This window comes from Aedes aegypti, chromosome 1 (assembly GCF_002204515.2).
Source record: "Aedes aegypti strain LVP_AGWG chromosome 1, AaegL5.0 Primary Assembly, whole genome shotgun sequence".
NCBI classification, from domain to species: Eukaryota; Metazoa; Arthropoda; class Insecta; order Diptera; family Culicidae; genus Aedes; species Aedes aegypti.
This window is the reverse complement of record NC_035107.1, coordinates 261272097-261298410: the sequence shown is the minus strand read 5'-3', so window position 1 is coordinate 261298410 and position 26314 is coordinate 261272097. Positions and strand designations below refer to the sequence as shown.

Below are 26314 nucleotides of genomic sequence, written 5' to 3'. Positions count from 1 at the left end.
GGGACCCAGGCTGGGCTGTTTGTTGGTAATAATTCATGTCTTCTTTATTAGTGTGTTGGATTCATCTTACTGGCTAGATCTTTTCTTACGTACGTAAAAAAATTTGGCACAGAAAGCTGTCGTCTAAAATTAGCGAAAATATTTCACATTTTACTGTCTACGGCGGACTTGACAGAGTGCCGCAAAGCATCCATCCACATCCCGAAAGCTGTCGAATCCGATCACGTACCGGACGACGAGGTGATTTCCTGATGACAGATGTATATTGATGGTGCGTGTATTTCCCATAAAAATTTAGGATCCAATATTTTACAAAAATATTTACAATGTTTACTCCAAGAAATGGACTCCTATATCTAACATCAACGTACAGTTAATCTAACGACGCATATTGTGCTATTCTTATCTCTAGCAATATATTTTATAACAGTTTACACTTAGTGTACCCAACCGGTACGATCAGTAGAATGACTTAATCTCATAAAAAAAAAACTATTTTTATACTCAAAATATAATACAGTCACGTCTTTTCTTTAAGGGCTCGATTCGGGGAGGCTTGGCCTCCAGCAAACGAGGACTAGTACTCTCTATTTCTCTCTCGCGCGCGTGCTTTCCCATCACAACATGCAAATGCAGCTTCCGGCTCATCGGGAATTGGCCTTCTGCTTCTGCGACTGCATGGCAAAGTAGATGATGGTGGCTCCCATGTTTGTTCCACCCCACTTGGCGCATTCAGAGATCTGCGGAAGGAAAGAAAAAAAAAAACAAATTGTTGTTTGTGATTGCCTTTTTGACGAGGTGTGATTGTGAATATTGAAGTACAGAATGTTAGAGACGTAGATACAGTAGTTCAGAAGTATAGAAAGCTTAGTAGACACTACTACTACTAGACAGGACAGACTTTTGATTACACCATGACCCAGCACATAATTTTTTCACTTTACATTCATCGGGGATTTTTATTGTAATGGTGAGTCCAATTTGAACAAATTTAAGATTTTCCTAAAGCATTGCAATTTAGTCTCATTTATACTTGTAGTGGAAGCACCCCCAGTACCGGACACCTAAACGAGAAAATTAATAACTCTGAATTTTTCGGTTTTATGCAATCTTGTTACCTATTTGTGACAAATCATTGTTTTTTGTTTTGAACAAAAAAAAAAAAAAAACATAATATAAAACATGGAATTTTAACATTGGACTTCGATCATGTATTTGAGTATCAAATTTATACCCCTTCTATCACTAAACCGAAAAGTGCCTACCGCTTTTTTACTAGCGCTGCCTTTCCTGTACGTTGAACCTAATGTCGGAAGTAGTGCGCTGTATAGGCCATCTGATAATCTATACAGCGTACTACTTCCAACACTAGGTTCAACGTACAGGAAAGGCAGCGCTAGTAAATAAGCGGAAGGCGCTATTCGATTTAGTGCTAGAAGGGCTATACTAATCTCAAAATGTGGCCTCCTGTGAAATCAATATTTTTTATCTTATTGGATTCACCTCAAGAATAGTGTTTGTCATGATTGACAATGATTGGAGTTTGAATTACATTTACTTCAATTAAAATCCATTAAAAATCTATGTATTTTGAGACACTGATGCAAATTTTGCATATATTCGAAACTGGGAGAAAGGACCAAAACCATAGTTTGTCTACAATTAGTTTAAAAGTGTTACAAAATACATTCATACTTCCGAATTATGATTGTTTTTGATCAGGTATGTTGATCCTAATAAAATGCTTGTAGTATTCTTGAACTATGGAACTTTTTCAAAGATGTTATAGGACGGTTTCGTTTTGCAAACGATTTAACAAAGAATTGTTTTTTTTAAACTTTTTTTTCTTGGCCGCAGAACAACTCATTATCTCAAAACAAATCCATCCAGAGATTATTTGAAGGTTCGGTCACAAGGTTTTTCTCCACATTCAAAAACTCAAAAACTCTCTGGATCTTCTCTAGCCTCGATTTTTATCAATTCTTGGCCAACTGCCAAAATTCTGAAATTTCTTCGACAACCCCTTCACAATAACATATTTTTGGAAAGAAAACGCTTCATTCGCAAAAATGAAAAATTTTGGCGGCTATATTGAATTTGGTCGCCATATTGGATTTTATCAGAAAAAACAGAATTTTCATGGTGTTTACAACCACCGATTTTGAAAGTTTTTGCATAGCTGAAAAGCTGGGCTAGTTTTGCTCTGCTCTGATTTTACATATTTTATGTAGAACTAGCTCTGCTTTCCAACGATGCAAACAATTTTGAAATCGGTGATTACTAACACTATGAAAATTCAGTTTTTCTGATAAAATTTAATAAGGCCGCAAACATATTTTATTGTTGCAAATAACTAAAAGCTTCACAAACAGACGTAACACTTAAAACAAATCTTGATCAAAATCATAATAACGATGACATGTAAGCCCAACGCTAAAATCGGTTTGTTTGGCCGACGGGCCAACAGATAACGGTAGTGTGCAAACGTAAAACAAGAACAAAAACGTTGCGAGCGCTGCGGGTGGCGGATTGGCCACCCATCATATTTTCGAATCAACCGTTAAAAATGTGGTCGATGGACAATGATGAGAGTGTGACGTTTGTTTGTCTGTGCTTCTAGGTTTTCTCGTACCGAGAACTTGTTATTGTGAAGGGGTTTTTAATGAAATTTCAGAGCTATGGCAATTTAGGTGAGCCAAGAATTGTCAAACATCGAGTAGTTATCAACTAACTACTTTGATCATAACCACCGAGGGGTCATAAATATTTTGACCAACCGAATGCAGTTCCTTGCCTTACTCGACAGGAGCTTTCGAACAAGCATAAATTTGAACATTTTGAAAGACCAAGTGTAAATAGTAGGTCTTTCGTAGCGACAATTGCTTAGTTAAGACTCTTTGAGCACGTTTAGAAATTCCACTAATACTGTAAAGTTTACAAGACTTTTTTTCTCAGAAATTTCCTTTCAAACTAGCCCAGTAATCATTTTCCAAATTCTCCAAAGCAATCTTGAATTATCACGCAACGCAAACTATACCACCTAATGCTAAAATTACAACTTCCTATCAACTGGAAACTAGTCGACTACAGTATGCAGCTAGACCAATCCAAATGCCTACACGCAAAAAAAAAGTGCGGTAAAAACTACCATTTTACGGAGTTAACTTAAGCGCTCGCACCGGCAATTTTCAGCAGACCACAAATGCGCATGATTTTACATGTCTGTAGTCGAAATCAAATTGACGAAAATGATTTCTGTAAAATGTACCAGGAAGGTGGCTGGGATTTACTACAAACATAGTAATTTTCTCTGAAATTCCATGGTAGTTTTAAGACGTAGTCAGCTAAAATAGTAGTTTATACCACAGGATTTTTTCCCGTGTGAGTAGTAGTGCAATGTCAACAAAATTGTCTTTGTTTGCTGTGGGAATTGTCACAACATTGCTTTTGTGCTGTGAGAAAGTAAACATAAACATAATTGTTACATAAAATTTACTTCCTTGTTGGACTAACTATGACCGAAATGACGTCAAACGAACATCGATACGTTTTCATCTTGAGGAATCCGAATTGTGTAAGATCGATCGTGCTTTGGTATTCGTGGCACTTTGCATGTGGACCTCGAGGTATACCAAGCGAGAACACAAAACGAGGCGAATATCTCGAGATCTTGGTGCATTAAGGGGGTAGGATCCGTCATTGATTTCGGAATTTTTAAAAGCAGTTTTTTCATTCAAAATCAAGATAATTTACAGGAAAATGTGTGTTACAGTTTAGTGCCGTAGTTTTATGCCTTAGGATTACCCTCTAGAAGTTTAAAATCTTTTGGTTGTTGCATGAGTAGGTGCATTTGAGTAGAAATTTGTAAGGAGTTTTCAGTCCAAACATATAGGAAACATCGCATCATCCATCCACTGTTTTAACCAATCGAATGTGCCCAAACGAGGCCAGAATGCCAGAAACAATAGTTGATATAATAGTAAACATTTCGCATAAGGACGTTTGGCATAATGGAAGTTTCGCATAAAGCATTTCCATACAAGAACGCGTATCATTTTGAAGAAGGCATATATATCTTTTTATGCCAAATGTCAATTGTGCGAAACGTCCCCGCCCAAAATTATGCAAAATGTTCTTATGCGAAATGTCTTTAAACGACGAACACGAAATTATTGTGACACATTCAACAGGGCATTACTTTTCTACCATTGGGTAAAAATCGATCAAATTTTGCACACTTTCTCATTGATGTGTAATGTTTACATGCTGTCAAACTCGAAGTCGTGTTTTTCGATTCAACGAAAATGGAGGTGAACTGACACGAGTCGAGAGAACAAACTCTTTCCAAACACCTAGAATTTCCTGACCTGTTGCACCGGCAGTTGGGAAAAATGTTGAACATTCACCATTCAAAGGAGCTGGAAGAAAACCGGGACCGGAGAACAAAAAGACAGAGGGAAAGGTGAAGCGGGTGATTAAAGCAAATCCCAACGTCTCAAGCCGTGATTTGGCTAAAAAGATCGGCATGTCGCAGATCTACGTCCAGAATGCAAAGAAAAGAGCTGGACTACATACAAGGTACAAAACTTCCCAAACCGCGATGAGCGGCAACAATCGACGGCTAAAAATCGGGCTCGGAAGCTCTACGAGAAGATGCTGACAAAATATGGCTTCTATGTGATTAGGGTTAGAGTTTTTCACCGCCAAGAGCAAGTTCGCAGTGTTGCCACATTTATATCTGTACCGTAGGCTCAAAAATCTCTTTTATCTGTACCAGAGATTCTGAAAATCTTTACCCAAAATCTGTACCACACACAACATTAATTGTTGAAAGAAACTTTAATCCTAATTTATTTGGAAATTTCAGACAGTTTTTATTGAAATAATTTCACTCTTGAAATATTAAATTCTATGGAAATAGTATCTTTCAATAATAGTTTCGTGGAAATTAGTTCCGAATTTCAAGCATCTTTTTGATTTAGTGTTAACAAAATCGCTAATTCCAAAAATTTGTACTAATCTGTACAATTCGGTGAAAACCTGTAACCCGTACCATACAGAATGTGTACCAAAAACTATTTAAAAATCTATCTTTCCAGATAAATCTGTACTTGTGGCAACACTGAGTTCGATGTGGACGACAAATTTAAGATGAAGAAAATGTCGAAGTTCGCCTCCAAATATCTCATTTGGCAGGCCTTCTGCTCTTGCGGACTGAGGAGTGAGCCTTTCGTGACAAAGGGCACGGTAAATGGCGAGATCTACAAATCTGAGTGCCTCGAGAATCGCTTTTTGCCGTTCTTGCAGCAGCACGACGAAGCTCCGCTATTTTGGCCAGATTTGGCATCATGCCACTATTCCAAAAGTGTCTTGGAGTGGTATGAGGCCAATTCTGTTCATTTTGTTCCAAAGGACAAGAATCGGCCAAACTGTCTGGAGCTGCGCCCGGTGGAGCAGTACTGGGCAATAATGAAGTGGGAGCTTTGGAAGAGCAAGAAGACAGTCAAAGACGAGAAGGACATGTTAAGAAAATGGAAAAAAACTGAGAAACTGGTACCGGATGACACTGTAAAAACTTTGATGGAGGGCATCAAGCGAAAACGCCTTCAATTTTACACTCAAGGCTCCATCAATTAACTTTTCTTTTGATTTTTGAAGTAAATATATGTATAAAACTACCCTGAAATTTTGATTTGATTCTAAACATTATAAGAAAATTGCCATGACATTTTTGGAGTCGCAATAATTTCGTCTTCGCCCTTTATTCAAATCGAAACTAGTGGCCTCGGCAAACTTTGTCTTGCCATCAAGTAAGCTGTTGAAAGACGCTATGAAAAATCCCATACTAAGTCGTCCCCTTAATGCTACAACTAGATAACTCGAAAATAAAAATTTTGAGTTGTGCAACTTTGAAAATATGATCGTTTTACAAGGTGGTGGTTAATCACAGAGGCTACGATTGAAAAATAAACTTTAACTTGTGTATTTGGAATCATACGCTTTTGAGCTGTAGATATTTTGCAGATCAAATTGAGAACAATGTTTTGATGTGCTGAAGTCAAAAAGTGAAAGAATCATGTAAATCTGTTGACTGTTTCATGACATACAAACACCATTACATTTTTATTTATGTAGATGGGCCAAGCCAAAGAAAACATTTTAAGGGCTTAAATAGCAGTAATACGGTCATGAATTCAAATCTCGACAACCGATGATTTTTTGTAAAATGTTTTTTTCGACTTCCCTGGGAATAGAGTATCTTCATGTTTGTCACACGATATACACCCAAAAAAGTGATCAATTGACAAAGAAAAGCACTCAATAAATGTCTGTGAAATTTAGCTGAGAAGCAGTCCTGTTGGATCTTAACGCCAGAATGAAAAAGAAACAACATGTACATCAATAAAAAAACCGCATTACTTTCCTCTGATGATGGTACTAAGCACTGTCGAAATGTATGAACGAATTATATACACTCGTTTAGAAGTCATAGCAGACTGCATAGCCGAAGACCCAACCAAAAGCTAAAGCAATATTTATTATTATTCAAGGTAAAGATGCATCGAAGCCAAATCTCATATTTTCAAGAGTACAAATCTAAAGAACCAAACAGCGGTAGAACACAAATCTAGAGAACCAAACTGAAACCGTAACAGTAATAAATCAATGAAATAACATTCTCACTGATTTCTATTCCTGTGGAAAACATCAAATACATCACGTTTATCTTTTCACGTAGGTCCTCTCCCGAATCCTGCTCATCATCCGTCCTATCATAGATAGAAGAAAATATAACGAACCACTAAATCCACGAGACAGTTTAATGGCCCATAAAGTGTTCCTAATTTTACAACCCAAATGAAAAACACAAACCAATTCAAGGTCGAAGGGCTTAAGCCGCTTCAAGGTCTGTTTATACTGTTACTCAAAATGTGTGCCGTAGTGAAGACGATTAGCGTACACCCGGGGTGTAGCGCACCTTCGATACGCAATTATTCGCGTGGGTAACGACTCCTCTCTCAGTATGAAACAGCCGTTGTTGACTCTGGACAGATAACATCCGAATGTAGGATCAAAACATTTCGCCTTTCGGATCCGCTTTGAACCGGCCGGCGGTTTAGTCAATAGACCGTGGTTTATGTCCGGCTGACTTTGCAAGAAGAAGCATTGGTTTACCAAGGCAGTGCGATAAACAACGAGGGATGTAAAGTTGTGTACACACGTAGGGGCTGCGATGGCCGTAGCGCTAAACGCGCAGCTGTTCAGCAAGTCAAGCTGAGGGTTGTGGGTTCGAATTCCGCCGGAAATTTTCTTCCCTTCCCAGGGCATAGAGTATCTTCGTGCTTGAAATGCAAAAATGATCAATAGGCAAAGAAAGCTCTCAGTTAATAACTGTGGAAGTGCTTATAAGATCACCAAGCTGGGAAGCAGACTTTGTCCCAGTTGGGACGTAACGCCAAGAAGAAGAACATGTAGGGCTTATATCTGATTGTAGGGAAACTGCTACGCAATTGCAAACGCCGCCCGCTCGAAGAGAACCAGATGTGCTGGACACTACTTCGGTGAACTCGGATACCGCTGCGTAGACAATCGCAAACAGCTCCCCACGCATATGTTTCGGTTCTTGTGTTGTGAAAACAAATTTATTGGGCCAAACGGTGTGGTGTTGCTGTTGATTGCGTCCAGGCGGTGTGAGTGGGTGCGCTCTGGTTGACTGCTCGCGTGAGTAATCCAAATACCAAATTATACGCTCATAAAACGGTGATTAGTGCGGGGAAAACAAATCTATCCACGCACAGCAATCCCTCCGAGTAGGGCACGCATTTCATCAACGCGGTTCCAAGTAGATGGGTTGAAAAGTCATAATGAATCTAGGAAATTGAGAGCCGTGGACAGTGTATGACATAATTTGAAGTCCCCTGCAATAAAATGTGAGCTACCATGCGTCCACATCAAGTTTTCGGTGAACGTTGGAATGGAAGCATTCTGGATTAAAAGAACGTTTGCGATAAATTTTGGGGAATGATATGAAAGAAATGATAAGCACTTATTATTGAAATAAATCGATCCATCAGTAAACTTTTTGAAAAGGTCATTCTGAACAGAATGATGGTCCTCATCAAAGAAAATTCAAATTTTGCCAATGAATGGATTCCGACATGGACATTCGACCACTCATCAACTTTTACGTGTAACAAATTCCAAACAAATCTGAAGGCTATTCTACTAAAATATCAGAACTGCAAACCTGACAAACTTCCTGTAAAAGTAAATGTTCATCGAGGCAGCATTCCAGAACCAAGAGTTTACATTATTTTCAAATGTGATTTATCTGAGTCAACTCCGAGATCAAATTTTTGTTTGTGGATGACACAAGTCTCTCCGCCAATCTTGCAAAAATGGAAGATTTCTCCTCGGAACATCTAATCACGATAAATCATTGTAATGTTTAGAATGATACTAATTAAAAAAAAGCTGAAATGTCATACACGACGAGTTACGAATTACGTTACGCGTTACCAATTGGAGCGTCCCTCATGGAGCCATAGCTGTATGCCCATCAGTACAATCCCATGTGGGGGGTGTTTGATAAGGGCGCATCGGATCCAGGCGGGGATGTAATGATAATAACGGTTATTATCGGTGTGATATAGGAATTTTTTGGAAAGGTTGTCATAACATTGTTAGGCTGATAAGAAGGCGTCAGAGCGTCATTTGGAAATTTAGCGTCTAGAAAAAAAAAGACAAGACGACCTTGGGACAGGGAATATTTTGCTAGCGGTTATGTTGAGGGGTTTTAAGGTGAAACATCTCAGAATCCAAAGATGATCGCCACAATGGCCGACTTGTGCTCCTACTCACGTTTTCAAAGGCATTAAACTGTAGAAAGAATTGGCAAACGGTTCTGATTTTCTTATTTTAAACTTTCTGCTAGTGCACAAAGCCAAAATAAAAAGTGCCCTGTTTTTGGATGCATTCTTCACGAGATTTGTGCCTTTGCCGGCGGCAAGTTCCAATTCCTGAAGTCAATTTTAAATTTTACAATATTTGGTCTTGGTTGAATTAAAGCGAAGGTCACCTAGTCATAGCAATCCACAATATTTAATTTGAAGAAGCTTGAATAAGCTTTTTGTCAATTTTAAAGATTAAGCAATTTTCAAGACATGTTCAGCTTACTGGGAAAACTGTTCTTCTTCTTCTTCTTCTTCTTCTTCTTCTTGGCATTACGTCCTCACTTGCTTCCTGAGCTTGCTTCTCAGCATAGTGTTCATATAAGCCCTTCCGCAGTTATTAACTAAGAGTTTTCTTTGCCAAAGTTGCCATTTTCGCATTCGTATATCGTGTGACAGGTACAATGATACTCTATGCCCAGGAAAGTCAAGAAAATTTCCATTGCGAAAAGTTCCTGGACATAACGGGAATCGAACCCAAACACCTTCAGCATGGCTTTGCTTTGTAGTCGTGAACTGTAATCAGTCGGCTAAGGAAGGCCCCTGAGCAGGGATTGAATCCTGAGAAAATTCAGAGAATCTCTCACGTATCGCTCTCTGTAACTATCATAACTTGCTGCACATTATGAGAGACTGTTTATCGTATACTGCTACAAGTTTGATCAGATTGGGGGGATAGTAGTGCATGATAAAACCCCTCTAAACATGCTCCAAGCCTGGGGGGCACTATTGCTATTGGAAGTTCGTGATTTGTTTATCGTGTCAGTAAATAAAAACACCTATCCCCAACGGTAAACAAGCGAGAAAAATGGATTTCATCATAGCTCTCTCTTTGGGGCTCTCGCTCGCTGCTTCCATTTATCAGACTTGTTACACCTTGCGATACAATGACGATCGTGGACCGTAACAGATGGGATGTTTTTCTTTGCTTGCTTTGATCGTGCTTCATACTCAGATGAGAGTGAATTCTGCAATGCCTGCCCCTGAGCAAACTGTATGGTTTCGGAAAACAAATGTTTCGTTCAACACGAAAGTAATCAAGTCACTTGTATCTGCCATTCTACATTAATAACACTGATCATGGACAATTTTCGCGAGCTATCCAACATTCTTAATCCATAAGCATGTTTTAAACAAATTCACGTGAAGAATATTGCACAACAAACTCCGGCCTCACATCATGCCTGCAGTGAGACAGGGAGTGAATCAATCCGTGAGTCACTACGGTAACCTTTTGAATACAATGAAGCACCTGAATGAATTCGAATTGGCTGATGACGTTGCTTCCCTAGCTTAGCGGAGACGTTCTGATATGCAGAGTAAGTAAGATTGATGATTCCGACAAATACTTTTCATCGGCACGTTTTATCATCTACGTCAAATAACCTTTTGAATGGAAATACCATTTGGTTTCTCAATAGTCGGTAGTTCAACAGCAAATTGCGTTTTACGGGCAGCATGAAAATTTGTATACGATGCACAGTTAGCAAGTACATTTTTATATAGAAAATCTTAGATTATATTCCCCAAATTTTCTCATCTTGATCCCTGGATGCTGCAAAGAAAGCTTGGTCGGAAACATAAACTCTAAGGGTGACCAAATGTATGAGAAAACCTTTTCCAGTTTCTAATTACAATTTCCAATAGATCGAAGATATTAAGAATCTGAGATAAGATTCATGCTCTATTTATCAATATATTGTCAAAGTATGTACAGTCGACTCTCCACATCTCGATGTTCTACATCTCGATATCTCTCCCTATGTCGATGATTTCATAAGTCCCTTCAGTCTGCATACATTTTCACTCTCCTTATCTCGATATCCTCCTTATCTCGATATCTCCATATCTCGATGTGTTTCTGATGATTTTTCGTTCTCAATTTTCTCTCCGTATGTCGATATGACCAATATCGAAGGTTACTAGACCAAAGTTTTGGGATTCAAAACAAATTAGGAGTGCAAAATGACGTTTGTTTGTGTATTACTTTCTTGGCAACGGAGTGTTTTTTAATCTAGTATTCATCAAAAATTTGTTCTTTGTCTCGATCTCTCCGTATCTCGATGGTCCCTTAGATATCGAGATGTGGAGAGGCGACTGTATAACGAACGTTTATAAGCTCATAAACTAACTGTGTTACTTAGTTTATCAAAAAAAGTCCTCTGAGCTCAATATTATTGAAAAATGCATTCAAAACGTGAGTTTACCGCTTGAAACATTCGTAATTACCAGAAGACTCCACTATTGTGAAGTTCTATGATATCAACGTGAGTCGTCATCCCGTAGATGGGCTAGATCGAGCCCGAAAGGTCGACTAAAAAGGTAAATTTAAATCCTTTCTTGATCGTTTGTAAGAACAATATGTGTTATGTCTGGTCTCGAGTCGCGTTCTGTAAGTGTACATGAAGTTCATACGTTAGCACAAAACCTTAAAAAAAGTACAACGCGAGTCAATTTTTTCTTTTTTTCTTCTTGGCATTAACGTCCTCACTGGGACAGAGCCTGTTTCTCAGCTTAGTGTTCTTATGAGCACTTCCACAGTTATTAACTAAGAGCTTTCTTTGCAAAAGTTGCCATTTTCGCATTCGTATATCGTGTGGTAGGTACGATGATACTATATGCCCAGGGAAGTCAAGGAAATTAATATTACGAAAAGTTCCTGGACCGACTGGGAATCGAACCCAGACACCTTCAGCATGGCTTTGCTCTGTAGCCGCGGACTCTAACCACTCGGCTAAGGAAGGCCTCTTAGTTACATAAGACAAATTTATGAAATTGAATTCAATTTCTTGTGGTGATAGTCTATTTTGGCTGCTTTCGAAATATTTCAATAGGAATTCCTTGCAAAAATTTTTGTTAGTAAATATCTTTGTTTTTTTAATTTTCAGAAATCCTTGCTTGTTCTGGTGAAATGTTCAGAGAGAATTTGCTTTCATGTGTTTCCGAAGAAATTTTATGAAGCATTCCTGAAGATGTCCTTAGAATGATTGGTGGTTGAGAATTGCAAGAAATTCTAAGAAAAAATCTGAATAACTTTCCGTACAATCCTAGAATGACTTCAGAAAGAATATTTGCGGAAAAACTCTTGCATTAACTGCTTGTGGAATTAAAATTGATTTTTTTTTCTGACTATGCAATCTTTCAATTATGATTGGATTGAAACTTGAAGTGGATGAACTTGTGAAGGATTACCTGGAATGATTTCTGGATGTGTCCTATGAAAAATCCTAGTTGTGTTTTTCAAGGTATACTGGTAAGACTGAAGATATTTTGAGCAAATCTCTTGAAGAATTGTTAGATGAATTCATTGAAAATATTTCCAACAAATTTCTTCAAACAGTAATCCCTTTAAAGATTGTTCCAGGATATTCTCCAGAGATTTCCTCCTTCAGAATCTCCTACAATATATTCTTCTGGGATTTTCTCCACTGAGAATTCCTCCAGTGATTCCTCCACGAAATTCCAGGATCAAGGAATACTTCCAAGCACTCATACACGGATTCATACAGAAATTCCTCCAGTGAATACTCTAGAGATTTTCTACTAATATTTACTGGAGTATTTTTCCGAATTCCTTTCCAGGAATTCCTTCATAAATTCTACCAATGATTCCTTCAGGAGTTTCGATTGGATTTCCTCTTGGGGCTTTTCAGTAATTTGTTTAAAAAAAATTTCCACTTTTTCATTCAGAGATTCCTCCAACTATTCCTCCAAAGGTCCTTCTGGAAATTTCTCCAGATTTTTCTCCGGGAATGCAAGAGTTTCATTTAGGGAGTCCTTCAGGATTTCATTCAAGGATTCCATCAAGAAACCCTCAAGGATTTCTCGGAGAACTACTTGGAGAAATTTCTGGGAGAGCCCCCTGTTTGAGTCGCTTGAAGGATTCCTCCAAGAAACCCCATGGTAGTTTCTTTACGCATCCCTCCAGTGTTTCTGGAAGAATTCTTGAACGAATTAGATAAGAGGTTCCAAATGAATTCCTGTTGTAACTATTGATGGAACCCCTGAAGGAACTATTGAAGGAATCGCTGAAAAAACTCATGGAGCATTTCCGGAATAATTTCAGCCTGGAAGCCCTGGAGGAATCCTTGCAGGAACTGCTGAAAGAACGCCTGAACGAACTTCTGGAGGGATTTCTGAATGAATTTCTGGAGGAATTTCTGAAGATACTTCTGGAGGAATTTCTGAAAGAATTCCTGGAGGAACTGCTGGAGGAATTCCTGAAGGAAGTTCTATAGGAATTTCTGAAGAAACTCCTGGAGAAATTCTCGAAGGAACTTCTGGAGGAATTATTGAAGGAACTCCCTAAGCAACTCCTGGAGGGATTCCTGAACCAATTTCTGGAGGAATTTCTTAAGATACTCCTGATTGAATTTCTGAAGATACTTCTGGAGGAATTTGTGAACGAGTTCCTGGAGGAATTCCTAAAAAAAACTCCTAGAGGGATCCTGTAGGAGCCAATGGAGGAATGCCTGAAAGAACTCTTTGTGGAATATCTGAAGAAGCTCCTGGCGCAATTCCTGAAGGGAGTTCTGGAGCAACTCCTGAAGGAACACCTGGAGTAATTCATGAAGGAACTCCTGGAGGAATTGCTGAATAAACTCTTGGAGGGTTTCCTACAGAAACGCCTGGAGGAATTCCTGAAGGAACCCCTTAAGAAATTTCCGAAAATATTCCTGGAGAATTTCCTGAAGGATCTCCTGGAGAAATTCCTGGAAGAACTCCTGGCAGAATCAATGGAGAAACTCTTTGATGAATATTTGGAGGAGTTCTTGGAGGAATATTTGTAGGAATACCTGGAGGAACTCTAGGAGTAATCTCTGAAAAACTTCTGGAGGAATCCCTGAAGAAACTTCTAGAGGAATTCCTGAAAGAACTCTTGGAGGACTACATAGGAAATTTCTGAAGGAATTCTTGGATAAATTCTAAAAGGAACTCCTGGGTGATTGCCTTGAAGGAATTTCTGGAGGAATCCCTGGAGGGATTCTTGGAGGAATTCCTGAAGCAAGTTCTAGAAGAGTTCCTGAAGGATTTCCTGAAGGAACTCCTAGAGGATTTCGTGAAGGAACTTCTGGAGGGATTCCTGAATAAAAATATCCTAGAGGAATTTTTGAAGGATCTCCTGGAGGAATTTCCGAAGGAATTCCTGGTAAGAATCAATGGAGAAACTCTTTGTTGAATATTTGGTGGAATTCCTGGAAGAATATTTTTAGGAATACCTGGAAGAACTCTAGTAGTAATCTCTGAAAAACTTCTGGAGGAATCCCTGGAGAAACTTCTGGAGGAATTCCGGAAGGAACTATTGGAGGACTACATGGGAAATTCCTGAAGGAATTCTTGGATAAATTCAAAAAGGGACTCCTATGTGATTGCCTTGAAGGAATTTCTGAAGGAATTCTTGGAGGAATTCCTGAAGCAAGTTCTAGAAGAGTTCCTGAAGGAATTCCTGAAGGAACTTCTGGAGGGATTCCTGAATAAAAAAAATCCTAGAGGAATTCTTGAAGGATCTCCTGGAGCATTTTCTGAAGGAACTCTTTAGGGAATTTCTGAATATACTCATGAAGGAATTTCGGGAGCAATTCCTGAAGGAACTCCTAGAGAAATTCATGAAGCAATTCCATAAGGAACTTCTAGAAGAATTCCTAAAGGAATTCAAGAAGGAACTCTTGGAGCAATTCCTGAAGGAACACCTGGTGGAATTCTTGAAGGACTTCTGGAGGAATTTCTGCATTAACTGCATTAACATTAACTTTTATTATAATCTCCATGGAAATGTTAGAAAAAGGGTATTTTCCAATGACATTAAAAAGGGTATTTTAGCCACATTATGGAGTATTCGCGCTTGTATAAATAAAAGATAAATAGTATACATGGTAGGTTGGTACTATCAACATCGCCATTTTTAGATTTTGTTTCGTTCGTCATTTAGAATTAATGAAAAAACGTTGTGCAATGTGGAAGACACACTGATTTATTGTACAAATACGAAAGTAATATCAGTGCTTGACCCATAATGCGGGTCGTTATGCGTTATGGGGTAAAGATCTACCAGTGAACTCTAGTCCTGACTGCTTCAAACGAAGAGAACAGGATATTATAGTAATCAAAGGAACATTTTTTAGTCCTTGTTACATTTTTAAACCTTGTTGAAAGTGGCAAGGAAAAAAATGAGTCAAATACAACAAAGTTCAAGTTATTGAGAGTTGAGACGTCGAGATATTGGACGAGCGACCGGTACAGGAGTAACCGGAGAAGGAAAATGGGGAACGTGCCGCTTGAGCCAATACTCTGATACTTGAAATATCCAGTATGTCAAACGCCATTCTACGAAACCGTAGACAATCATTCTTATAACAGAAAGAAAACATTTTGTAAAGTTCTAGTACACAAGTAAAATGAAACATAATTTGTAGTTATGGTGTAACTTTATAAGTTTAAATCAAAGAATTCAAAACTGTTTTTAATGACAGATCGGGGATACCTCAACACACGACTAACTCAATGTGTGTTCGAGCTATTGCCAAAACTAGGTTGGATTTGATTGGAATTTTTCGCTCGTCTTATACATTATCCACGTGGAAATTTCATTTACATACAAACCTCCCCCTTCCCTCTCCATGGACTCGCATGGACTTTTTCGTAACTCATATCTTCCTTTATGTTGTGGGGGGCTGGGGCCACGACCACATCTCGAGTTTTTAGAATCAAATATTGCAATTTAAGTAGGAAAGTAAAATTATCTCGGCAAGGTCGTCGCTGATAAAGCCGAGCAGTGTATCGTTTGGAAAATTTGAAGATTCAACGTTTGACATTCGATCTGGAATTATGAATTTGGAAATTGTGAAGGCACATTGATTATGTGATTATGAAGTGCGTCAGATGTAGCTAGATGATTGATGAAAAACCAAATCATAATCTCAGAATAAGCTCAAAAGGCCCAAGTAAACCCACTTAGTCTAGTACCCCTCAGTTGTGGGAGGTTCAATCGAACCGTGTCAACTAATCAACTTGTCATCTTGATTTGCTACATTATCCACCCTCGTGCAACCTTTACTCACGCCTATCTAAAGGTGTTAAGTCAACATGGATTTACGGGCTTCACGTCAACTGCAACAGGCTGCGATGAGTTCGCTTGCATGTATGATGTTATAACAATGAACTCCACCCGCACACGTATGCACCATTCTATGCAACTCCCCCCTCCTGAGCGTAACTTGTCATCATCGAATGGGTACAGGTTGACAACCAGGGGCACAGAGGAGCCCGATAAGGATGTCAGTCACCATTAATGGCGTCGTTGTTTTAATCCGTGGGCTTTCAATTTACAAGAATGGTCCTCTATCTTATCGCACGCTCGCCGAGAGGTCGATGCGAAAATAAAAGCCGTATTCACCTGTAATGTCTGCCCGAGGTAGACTGCACTATACATTTTGCTCATATTGTTTTATAACCGGATATGCCACCCACGTAGGGGGGTGATTTTGATTGAATTTTTAAGTATACACCCTACACCTAATGTTAGCCACAGGATCATGAACTACGTCTGATAGAAATTAAGCAAGCGAAAGCATTTTCCACAGATTAGAAATGGACTACAGTAGAAGTTTGCTGATTTGATAGGTTCTTCATTGCCTTAGATTGGTGATCAACCATATCAAAACAATTTCCTTAGAAAATAGAAATTGATTTTCTCTTATGCGAAAAAGATGTCCCCAACCAGCAAACTCCTTCCGTACGACGAAAACCGCCACCTGGGTCACGGATACGTAACGAAACGATTAGGAATCGAAATAAAGAAATGGATAAAAACCTCTCAATTTGTCTGTGTGTGTGTTTCCGCGAGTTCGGAGCCTGTGCGCGGTTCTCAAAAGTACGTCTGCGATCCATTCAGTGCATCTTCGAGCCGTTTCAACAGTACACTTACTTGTCGTTTCCGGTTGTCCTGCGGTCGGTCACCGTACCGGCAGAATTCGGCAAAGTGCTGACTGTTGTGGAAGGCCATCTTGGTTTTGGTGGCGTACTTGATCTGTTCGAAAGGCACAGGGATGGGGAAAGAGCATTGTATAGTGGTTTGCTAAGAAGCTCGATTCAGTTGGTTTTAGGGGAATGAACGGTGAGGTGATGGGAACCAACCTGAGCCATGATGTCCTTCTCGTTGTGTGCCTTCTTGGCTTTGTCACAGAGGTTGTTGATACGGATTTGGTAACCCTGCTGCCACAGCTGGTCCAGGGAACTGTTGTAGACCTTCAACCGCTTGTGGCTGTCGGACAGTTTCACCGAGTAGATCTTGATGTTTTCGGCCGTTGGTTTGGTTACTGAAAATGAATAGACAAGAATTTAAATCGCAGCTAATTGACAATCATCTTTAAACGTGAATAGCTTCACGAGCGGAGCATGGAATCAACTAAGTTATCGTGGCAGGCAAACAACTATACCAACTGATTCGGTCAAGTTGTTTACCCACTCAATTTGCGACATCTCGTAAATGGTTCCTTCATTGACACTGATTCAGTGCAGTATAGTGGACTCGAATGTTGTTCGATATCTGAACCGCAATTTCGGCAACATCATGCTGCTTGTGATCCACGTTCAGTTCACGGCAGTATGTTGATGAATGTTAATTATAATTACGACTGTATAGCTTAATTAAAAACCGGAAGCGAAGATAGTTCAGTGTTCTCGATTCATACCTATTACTATCTGGATTATGCTTAAACTGGTCTATACCCGGATCAGCATTATCTTTCCAAAATGATACATTAGCATTATCAGTTCTTGATAAGTAAATATTTTAACCCCCAACCGATGCACTGATATCAAATAAGATATCACTTTCGTTTTGAAAACCTACTGTAAAAACAATTGCTATTATAGTAAACCTTTGCAAGGCCAAATTGGTTTAAAATGGATTTCAAAAACAAGTTCAGGCTAGTAATACATGTCGCGTTCAATATCATAAAAGCTTCACCTTCACCTTCACATTAAATGACCATCAACTCATGGAAATATTAAGTAATGTAGCAGTTGATTCTTTGGAAGTTAGATTGGCTTTTCAGTCTGGACGAAATTAAAAACTGTTATTTTATTTTGTCCAACGTTTCTGTCCGTTTGGGACCTTCCTCAGAGACTCAATTGTTACAGTTCTTTCGTCCAGTGTTACTGTAAAGAACTGTAACAATTGGGTCCCTGAGGAAGTTTAATTTTTAATTTTGTCAGACTGAAAACCCAATCTATCATTAACAAGGAACTACAGTCGAACTACCAAGGCTCTTTGGAAGGCTGTTTGAGGGAACAATCATAGCAACCATTATTTTAACTTTTTAGTATAGTACTATCAAGGTTCCTTGAAGGGAGGTTCATCAATCTAGGCAATCAGTGCTTGGGAGGTGGGGAAGCTGGAAGTGACAGCTGGCGAGCTGGCTTGTGTACACTGATTTTACTTTACCGTTTCTATGGGGTTGTTAGAGAATGTTTACTCCAACAAACATAAATACAGTGAAGTGAAAATTTTCTCCAGCATCATGGAGCCTTTTTGCGGCGAATCAAATTTTCGTCTTTAATGTAGTGGTGTCTTGAATAGTAGAAGAAGATGATTTTATGGAGAAAAATATCTTCCAAAACACGGACAGATACAGGATGGACTGTTAGGTGCTATCACGAGCTTCAAAGGTGGTTAAGGTGATTATAAAACGAAGCCAAACTTCGAATTTTCAAATGCACAAGACAGGAGAATCTGACAACAGTTTGCGTTGAAAATCAATCAAATTACTTGCTTGCTGGTGGCGACCAACGGGATAAATTTTCAACGCGGAGCGCTGTTTGGTTCTCAAGTCTTGTGCTCTTGAAAATTTGAGGTGTGGCTTCGTTCTATAATCACCTTAAGAAACATCAGTATTGTGTTCCCAATGAGTCCAAAGGAACAATCAATACGTATTTTGCGAAGCCATGTACCTAAACGACTTAGTTCCTCCAATAAATCAACTGTTGTTTTGCTTTATCCAAGAAAACCTCAGGAATAGGACCTTCCTTAGCCTATTGGTAAAGTCCGAGGCTACTAAGCAAAGCCATGCTGAAGGTGTCTGTCAATGAAATAATTATGAATATTTTGGTTATGATTATTTGTCTTTATTACAGTGGCGCTTTGCGAAGTACTTCAACACAAATTCTTCGAAAAAGTTTTGAAAAATCTTTAGAAGGGATCGCCAAAAAAGGAGAAATTCCTACAAGTAGAATACCTAGCAGTAATTCTCCGAATAAGTCCTGAATGAATAAGATTTTTCGCAGAGAATCAATAGAAAATTACTTCAGAAAATAATGAATCATCATTTTCTACAGATTCATCTAATTCTACTGGAAGTTCTAGCAAAAAGGTAATAATTTCTGTTTACTAATAATTCTGATACTGATACATATTGATTCTATAAAACTTTCAATCTAGACTAGTGTAATGACCTTGAACCTTATTCAATAAACAAATATACATTGCAGTCACGATCTGAACTTGATGTTCATCAATGTTTTGGAATATAATCCTGACACTTTAAACAATTTCTCGAGCCATACCATGACTCATTCTCCACTCCCGATTAGTATTGTTTCTCCCCCATTCGACTTCGTCGTCCGTTACATAACATGGCGCTCCAATCAATCCACCACCGACCGCTTCCAACCATGCCTGTCTATTTATATTTTCCGGCTTTGGAACAAAAACATACCGTGCGCCGCATTAATTTGTAGCTAATTTATTTTCGTCTCTAGGTCACAACGTGAGCGATCATAACCGAGACACCTAGCTAGACCAAAACAGAGAGCCGGTGGTAGGCAAAGCCCGGTAAAAAGTGAAGCCCTTCAATCAACGGCTGCTCTCGGTCTATGTCGTTCGTTAGAGAGTAACCGTTGGGTTTTGTTTTTATTTTGAAATTCCCGCTCGCTCTCTCTCGCGCGCGGATACGATATAGCGTGTTGCGCATTTACATTAGCTGCACTTGCTTGTCGTTTGGTATTTTATGTATGTAAAGCGAATGTTTGGAATATGCGGAAAAATAGGGTTTTATTTAGATATCTTATTGACTCTTTAACTTCACAACGAATTTTGATTCATTTGATAACCCCATCCAGACATGGCTGGAGTGTAAGCCTGGGCCCAGTCTTGAACAAGATTTCAAAAAGCATGAATATTGCTACTGCCGACCACGCCCATCCTTACCGTAACTTGGGATAGAGAAAGAAAATGTTGGCGTAGCATGATCTTAAAGACATAAAAATTTAATTAAAAAGTTCATTCATGTTCGTACAAACAACTTACGACAAAATACGTACAAACAACTTACTACAAACTACGATAATATCATCTACACAAATTTCCAAATTTATTTGTCTGCTTCATTTGCTATTTCAGATAGCTGTACTCAGCACTTTCCGAGCGCTGACTGTGCTGCATCGATTCAGCGAATAGTATAGTCAAAGCGGAATGCACCTCGTCGACGTGGAGCCGGCGACTATCAGTTTGAACCCTGATATTCAAATTATCTCATATATTACAACTGCCGTCACGTTCGAGAGCAAAAATGTAAACAAGCCTTCGGTTAGTACGTACTCACTATCTACCCTACATTGTATATGGCGATCGACGACGGACGGGCCAGGGCACACGTTCTCACGACGGTCGCACACATACACATTTTCACGGACAGTGACGGTGGTCAGTGGTCGTGATCGTGATCGAGTTGAGTGCTATATTGCCCTAGACGGCCGTGCTAAAATTAGAAGCGATTGTTTTAGTGCTCCACCCGTGACAAAAGCGGGGAATGTTCTGACTTTCACTTTGAGTCGGTTGGTCAGTGATGCCAGCACGAAAATGTTCAAATCGGAATTTCATGTGAATTCCTCAAAATTACTGTAAGAATTTTCATCATGATCGCTCACTTAATTTTCATACATTTGTGGTGGAGGTTTGTTGTGAAGAACTGTAGCAAATTAGTGTTAGCGTGTTTAAGTGATGAAAATTTATATTTCTGGAATCACTCTGATAATTATAAACCTTAGAAACACCAAAGATATCGATCTTCTTGATCTTTCAGAAATTTCATTCGAATTACTTAAAGTGCATATGTTGTTTTCATTAATCAACTGCAGGTTTTTTCAAGTATTCTTTCCAAAATTATAACACTATTTTTGGAATATCCTCAATATCAGGCATGGCAGAATTTGTTCTGAATTGCTTTCAAAGCACGATCAAAGCAAGCAAAGAAAATCATCACATTTGTATTAGTCCATGATCGGCAATGTTTGGCAAGTTGTAACAAGCTTCATAAATAGCAACAGCGAACGAGAGCCTCAAAGAGAGAGAGAGAGCGATGATAAAACTCATTTCTCTCACTCATTTACCATTGGGGTAGTCGTTTTACTTTACTAGCATGATAATCAATCCCAAAACATCCTACAGCAATAATACCCCCAAGTTTGGAGTTTGTTTGTAAGGCACTGTTTTCCCCCAGATATAATCAGAGCTGTAGCAGTAGACGATAAACATACTCTCATGATGTGGTACGGATCATGATTGTTACAGAGGGCGATAAATGCCAAGCTATTTGGCATTCTCACGAAATTTATTCTATTAGTTCTATCAAGAACTCCTGCATGAAAGAGATCCCTGGAAAATTTCTCTTAATTCTTAATGCATTAACAAATTTCTTCAAATAGTTTCTTTAGAGATATTGCTGAGAACACCTCCAAGAATTCGGAGGCGAACGACGTTAGTTAAAACCTCTATAATAAATAGTGATAATAACCTCCGAGAATTCTTCCACAGTTTCTATTCAAACCGATCCATGAGTGCATTCATGAGTTATCCATGCATGCAACTAGAGAATTTGTTCTCCATTCTCCACTAAACATTCTTCAGAGATTTTCCCAAAAACTTGTAGCACACTTCTTAAGAATATTAAGTGTAGTATTCCATAGAAGTTTCTCTAAATCAATTTAGAAGATTCCTCAAGAAACTTCTCCAGGGATTAGTCCGAGATTTTTTATTTCGAATTAAATCAGTTACAGTTATGTGTGCAATACGAAATGCAATATTTCAAGAAATAATTGTTGGAAGTGTTCTTAGAGGCATTTTTGGATAAATCTGGAAAATATTGGAAACTTTAAAACAATAGATAAATTTCTGTAGAAATAGCTGGATTGGTTACTGAAGCAAGCAATGTTTTGTACGTTGGACAGATTTAGTTAACAAAGGATAGATTAATGGAGGAAATAAAAATATAAAACTTGAAAGAAAATACTCGAAATCTGTGCAAGAATTGTTTGAGATGGTTCTAAGAAGTCCGTAAGTTTTTCCAGTTTAAATGTCTTGGGAACTACTGAGAAAACTTCAACTTAAGATTCGCCTCTAGTCTCAGTCGAGATTCGTCTCGAAACTTAGTCGAGAGTCATCTCGAATCTTAGTCGAGGTTCGTCTCGAATCTCAGTTGAGATTCGCCTCGAATCTCAGTCGAGATTCGTCTCGAATCTCAGTCGAAATTCGCCTCGAATCTCAGAGATTTGTCTCGAATCTCAATTAACATTCATTTCGAATATCAGTCAAGAATCGTCTCAAATCTCAATCAAAATTTGTCTGACCTCCAAGTCATGGTTTGTTTTTAATTTCAATCAAGATTAGTCTCAAATCTTAGTCTTGTAAAAAGTTGTAGATGATGAATTTGTCTAACAGTATCAGCGTTGCTCTAACCCTGAAGAAAATATGGGCAAACACTATGATGAATTGAATGAATTGCTTGCTTTTCCCATTGTTGTTCCCATACAAACTTTGAAGGGCTTGTGCAGTCCCACTTTCCATCCAAATTAGCTCAAATTTTCAGAGGACACTCTTGATTTAGAATAGACTGCGCGGTGTGGAGCAAAAACGATGTTCTAACCTCCCTTGTATCTACATTGAAGATTGTTCGTTCAATATTAACTTGTACTCAAATGAGATAAGCTTTAATAATAAATGGCTGTGAAAACAGATTTTTATTATGAGAGTAAATTGCTCTCAAATTCTATATGCGATATTGAGATATGATACTTTAAAGGTTCATTCACAAATTTCACAACGCTGAAGGGGGTGGGTGAGTGTCTTCATGATGTTACGGCTCATACAACATTTGTAGAGTATTCATACAAAAAGCTTTATGAGGGAGTGGGTGGGTGCCCAAAATGTGCCAACATATTCTTTCAAGATTTCCGTTTCCTATAATTGGAAAGACGACGTTTTGTCCTTCGGATGTTGATTCCCAGTGAGGACGTAATGTCAAGTAGAAGAAGAAGAAAAACATATTTTTCAATACGACGTTTTGTCACCAAACCAGTTGAAGCTTTAGTTAATTCTCGGAAAAAATTTTAAACAGCCTTATCTCAGAATTTTACATTTTCGATTCATTGTATTCCGCAGCCAAAATTCTACAGATTTCACTCTAAACCTGCTGGATTTTTACTATTAGATCGTTTGGTTTTTCGGATTTACAAAATGACTTAAGACAGATTGTCAACTTTCAAAACCTAATCACTACTTCCGACGCTCTGTTACATAGAGAGACAAAACGGCGTAAGCACGTATCAAAACAAAATACTACTTGAGTCGATTTTACACTGGCACAAAAACGTCGTAAGCAATTCAATAAAACGGTGTATCATTTTATAATCAATTTTGTATGGGAAATAATAGAAAATTCCAAATTTTCGTACGCGAGTTGATTGCATGCAAAATTTAAGCACTGAGCACGGTGAAAAAGTGTTAAAGGTGATTTATTTTAAAACAGTTTTAGAAGACAACGAGTGATTCTTATAATTCATTTCCTCAAAACTGTATGAAGGTTACTTACGTCGATTTAAAAAAGTAATGGAGAATTGTTTTTCTATAGCTTCAATTGAAAATTTACGTAAATCAAATGGCATAATGTTTCATTACAGTTGTTACTTGAACCGACTTTAGCGGCGTTGCAAAGTAATGAAGTGTTCTTAACGGAGTATTCTCCCACAACAGAGTGTGACTAAAGGTAAACTTATACTTTTATAAGCATTGAAAACAAAAAAATCTTAAAATCCACCAGAACTTACTCGGGCACCAGCACATAAATAAAGACTAAAAAACAAGCAATTCATTCGAACTACGTACGTACCGTGTATTTGTCCAAACAATTTTCCAATTTTCTAAAAATCAATAGCTTACAACTCAAACTAACATCAAATCCTAAAAAAGATCCCAGCTTTAGATCGAAAAGTATGCGATGATGCAAGAAAATTACCGCATATTCTGATTTTCCGTGTTGAGAATCCTAAGTAGGTATTCTTAACATAGTAGTAACGAATTTAAGCTATTGACCTTGAGCTTGGAAACCAATTAAAATTAGATCTCATTTGAATCGCTAGTCATCCACCGTGAGGACATTGATATCGTATTCTCATGTGAAATACTTTGTAATGATTTCGATTACCTCAAAGTTGTACATTTATAGAATTAGTCGACACCAAATGTAAATGAGAGGAATGCAAAGTATAATATGTCGAGAGTATTTTCCGGATGTTGTTTCATCCGCAAATTTGCGCAATCCGCCAATGCAAACATTCCACATTCGACACGGCACCACTGGCCCCCAAGACACACCCATTCTCAAAAAAACTAAGCAATTAAAACACACCAAATCAGCCACTCACATTTCTTCAGCTCGAACGCCGTTACGCCGAACCAGCTTTCGCCGGTTTCTGGATGACGCAGTTCGACGATGAAACCGGCTTCGATCACCGCACAGAAGATGCGCTCCTCGCCCCGGTCGAACCATTTGGACTCGCGCAGCTTCTGGATGGCCACCGAGCTCCCAAAGGAGCCACTTTTTGAGCGGGTCTTCTCCGCGCCGGGATGCCACAGCTTGCTAAACGAAAGGTTGAAACTGTTTCTTCGCATCAACGCATCCATCATGGACGTTTGTTTGGGTTGTTGCACTTTCTCCAGAAAATCACCTCTCAATACACAAGTCATCGAAGTCCACCGAATGTTGTAACTACTCACAGGAATTTTCTGAACGCCCTTCTGAACTGGCGCCACTCAATAACAACCTCCGCGCACTGTTAATCTGTCTGTTATGCGACAAACAAGAACTGCTCCACCAGCAGCAGCAGCAGTTCAACTCGTTCTATAGATTGCACTCTGAAATTCTTGATCACCAGTTCTCCGATATATGGTAATACAGTCAGCCAATCAACTTTTTTTTGTTGCACTCACTTGTTCCACTTGAAAGTTTTTACTGGAGCTAACAGAACCAACGGTTTTGCGTTGGCAATATGCAGAAGACGTGTGAATTACTTGCCTGCTCAACGAGCTCTGAATCGCGCGCGCTGCGACAACTGCGACTTTGGCGGCGAGGACTGGCCTCTCAATACACTAGCAAAACCAACAATGCGCCAACAGAGACGAGCCAAGCGCAAGAAGGAGGTGTGTTGGTTTTTAGTAGTCGAATCGAGTGGTGGTAGTAGCTATAGAGCTATACAGTTTGGTGTAATCGATCCCGCGCGGTTATCGGGACGGATGGTTAGTTGAGAGGGCGAAATCGCACAATGGGACCATTTCAGAAAAATACGATCGAAAGACCCCTTAAAGTCTTAGATGACATTATAGCAGGCCTGCCCAACCTTTTTGAACCGCTGGTCAAATCTCAGAAACAATACTGTGCGGCGGGCCAAATTATTTCCAACATTTTTGTTAAACAAAAAAGTGAGAACATAATTTCTTTTGGAAAATTGACAAGATAATTGCTTTTGAACATATTACTAAGAACTAGGGATTTGAATGCTATCCCGGGACAAAAAATCCTGGGATTTTGAAAATTTCAGGATTTTCCTTTTGCCGGGATATAAACTCTAACGTTCAGGGAATCCCAAAGCGACCGTAAAACTAGTTGAAGACTACTAAATTTTAAGTTAAAAAAAACATTTTTTCTAAAACTAAGTTTTCAACTAAGTTTCAAATTTATTATGTTATGATAAGCTTTTTTACCATGGAAAGTTTACTTTCTCTTCATATTTTAGTGTTATAATATTGTTGACATTTTACTTCCATTTCAACTAAAATGCTAGTTTTCGGGAAAATTTGAGAATTGCAGCTGACTGTGCGGTTTTGTTTATTTTCTATCTTCTCTCATAATAAGAGCTGGTTTTTCTGTATGTGTGTCACATTGCACATAGCAAGCAAGATTCAACTATACTTGTTTTCTATGATCGACACTCTATTAAATCTATGCAAAATTTATGATTTATGAAAATGTCATCGTATCGGACGATATTTATTTCACAATTTTTACGTTTTCAGATGTACTTTTTGCTGCCAC

At 38.6% G+C, this 26314-nt stretch overlaps 1 protein-coding gene across 2 annotated transcripts; it reads right to left on the bottom strand.

The window, feature by feature from the left end:
- Window positions 1-11: 11 nt before the first annotated feature.
- Window positions 12-25356, bottom strand: LOC5576729. Of its 2 annotated transcripts, none has more exons than XR_002498665.1 (4): window positions 24648-25356; window positions 17085-17266; window positions 16762-16977; window positions 12-740 (listed from the first exon to the last, which is right to left on the bottom strand). XR_002498665.1 is itself a non-coding variant. In XM_001656187.2 (4 exons), exons 1-4 carry the CDS (start codon window positions 24967-24969, stop codon window positions 645-647), a joined length of 702 nt encoding a protein of 233 aa, XP_001656237.1. In that variant the 5' UTR covers window positions 24970-25354; the 3' UTR covers window positions 12-644. The 2 variants fall into 2 exon arrangements, 1 of the variants encoding a protein (XP_001656237.1); XM_001656187.2 differs by having other exon boundaries at window positions 16876-16977; window positions 24648-25354.
- Between the last annotated feature and the right edge of the window lie 958 nt (window positions 25357-26314).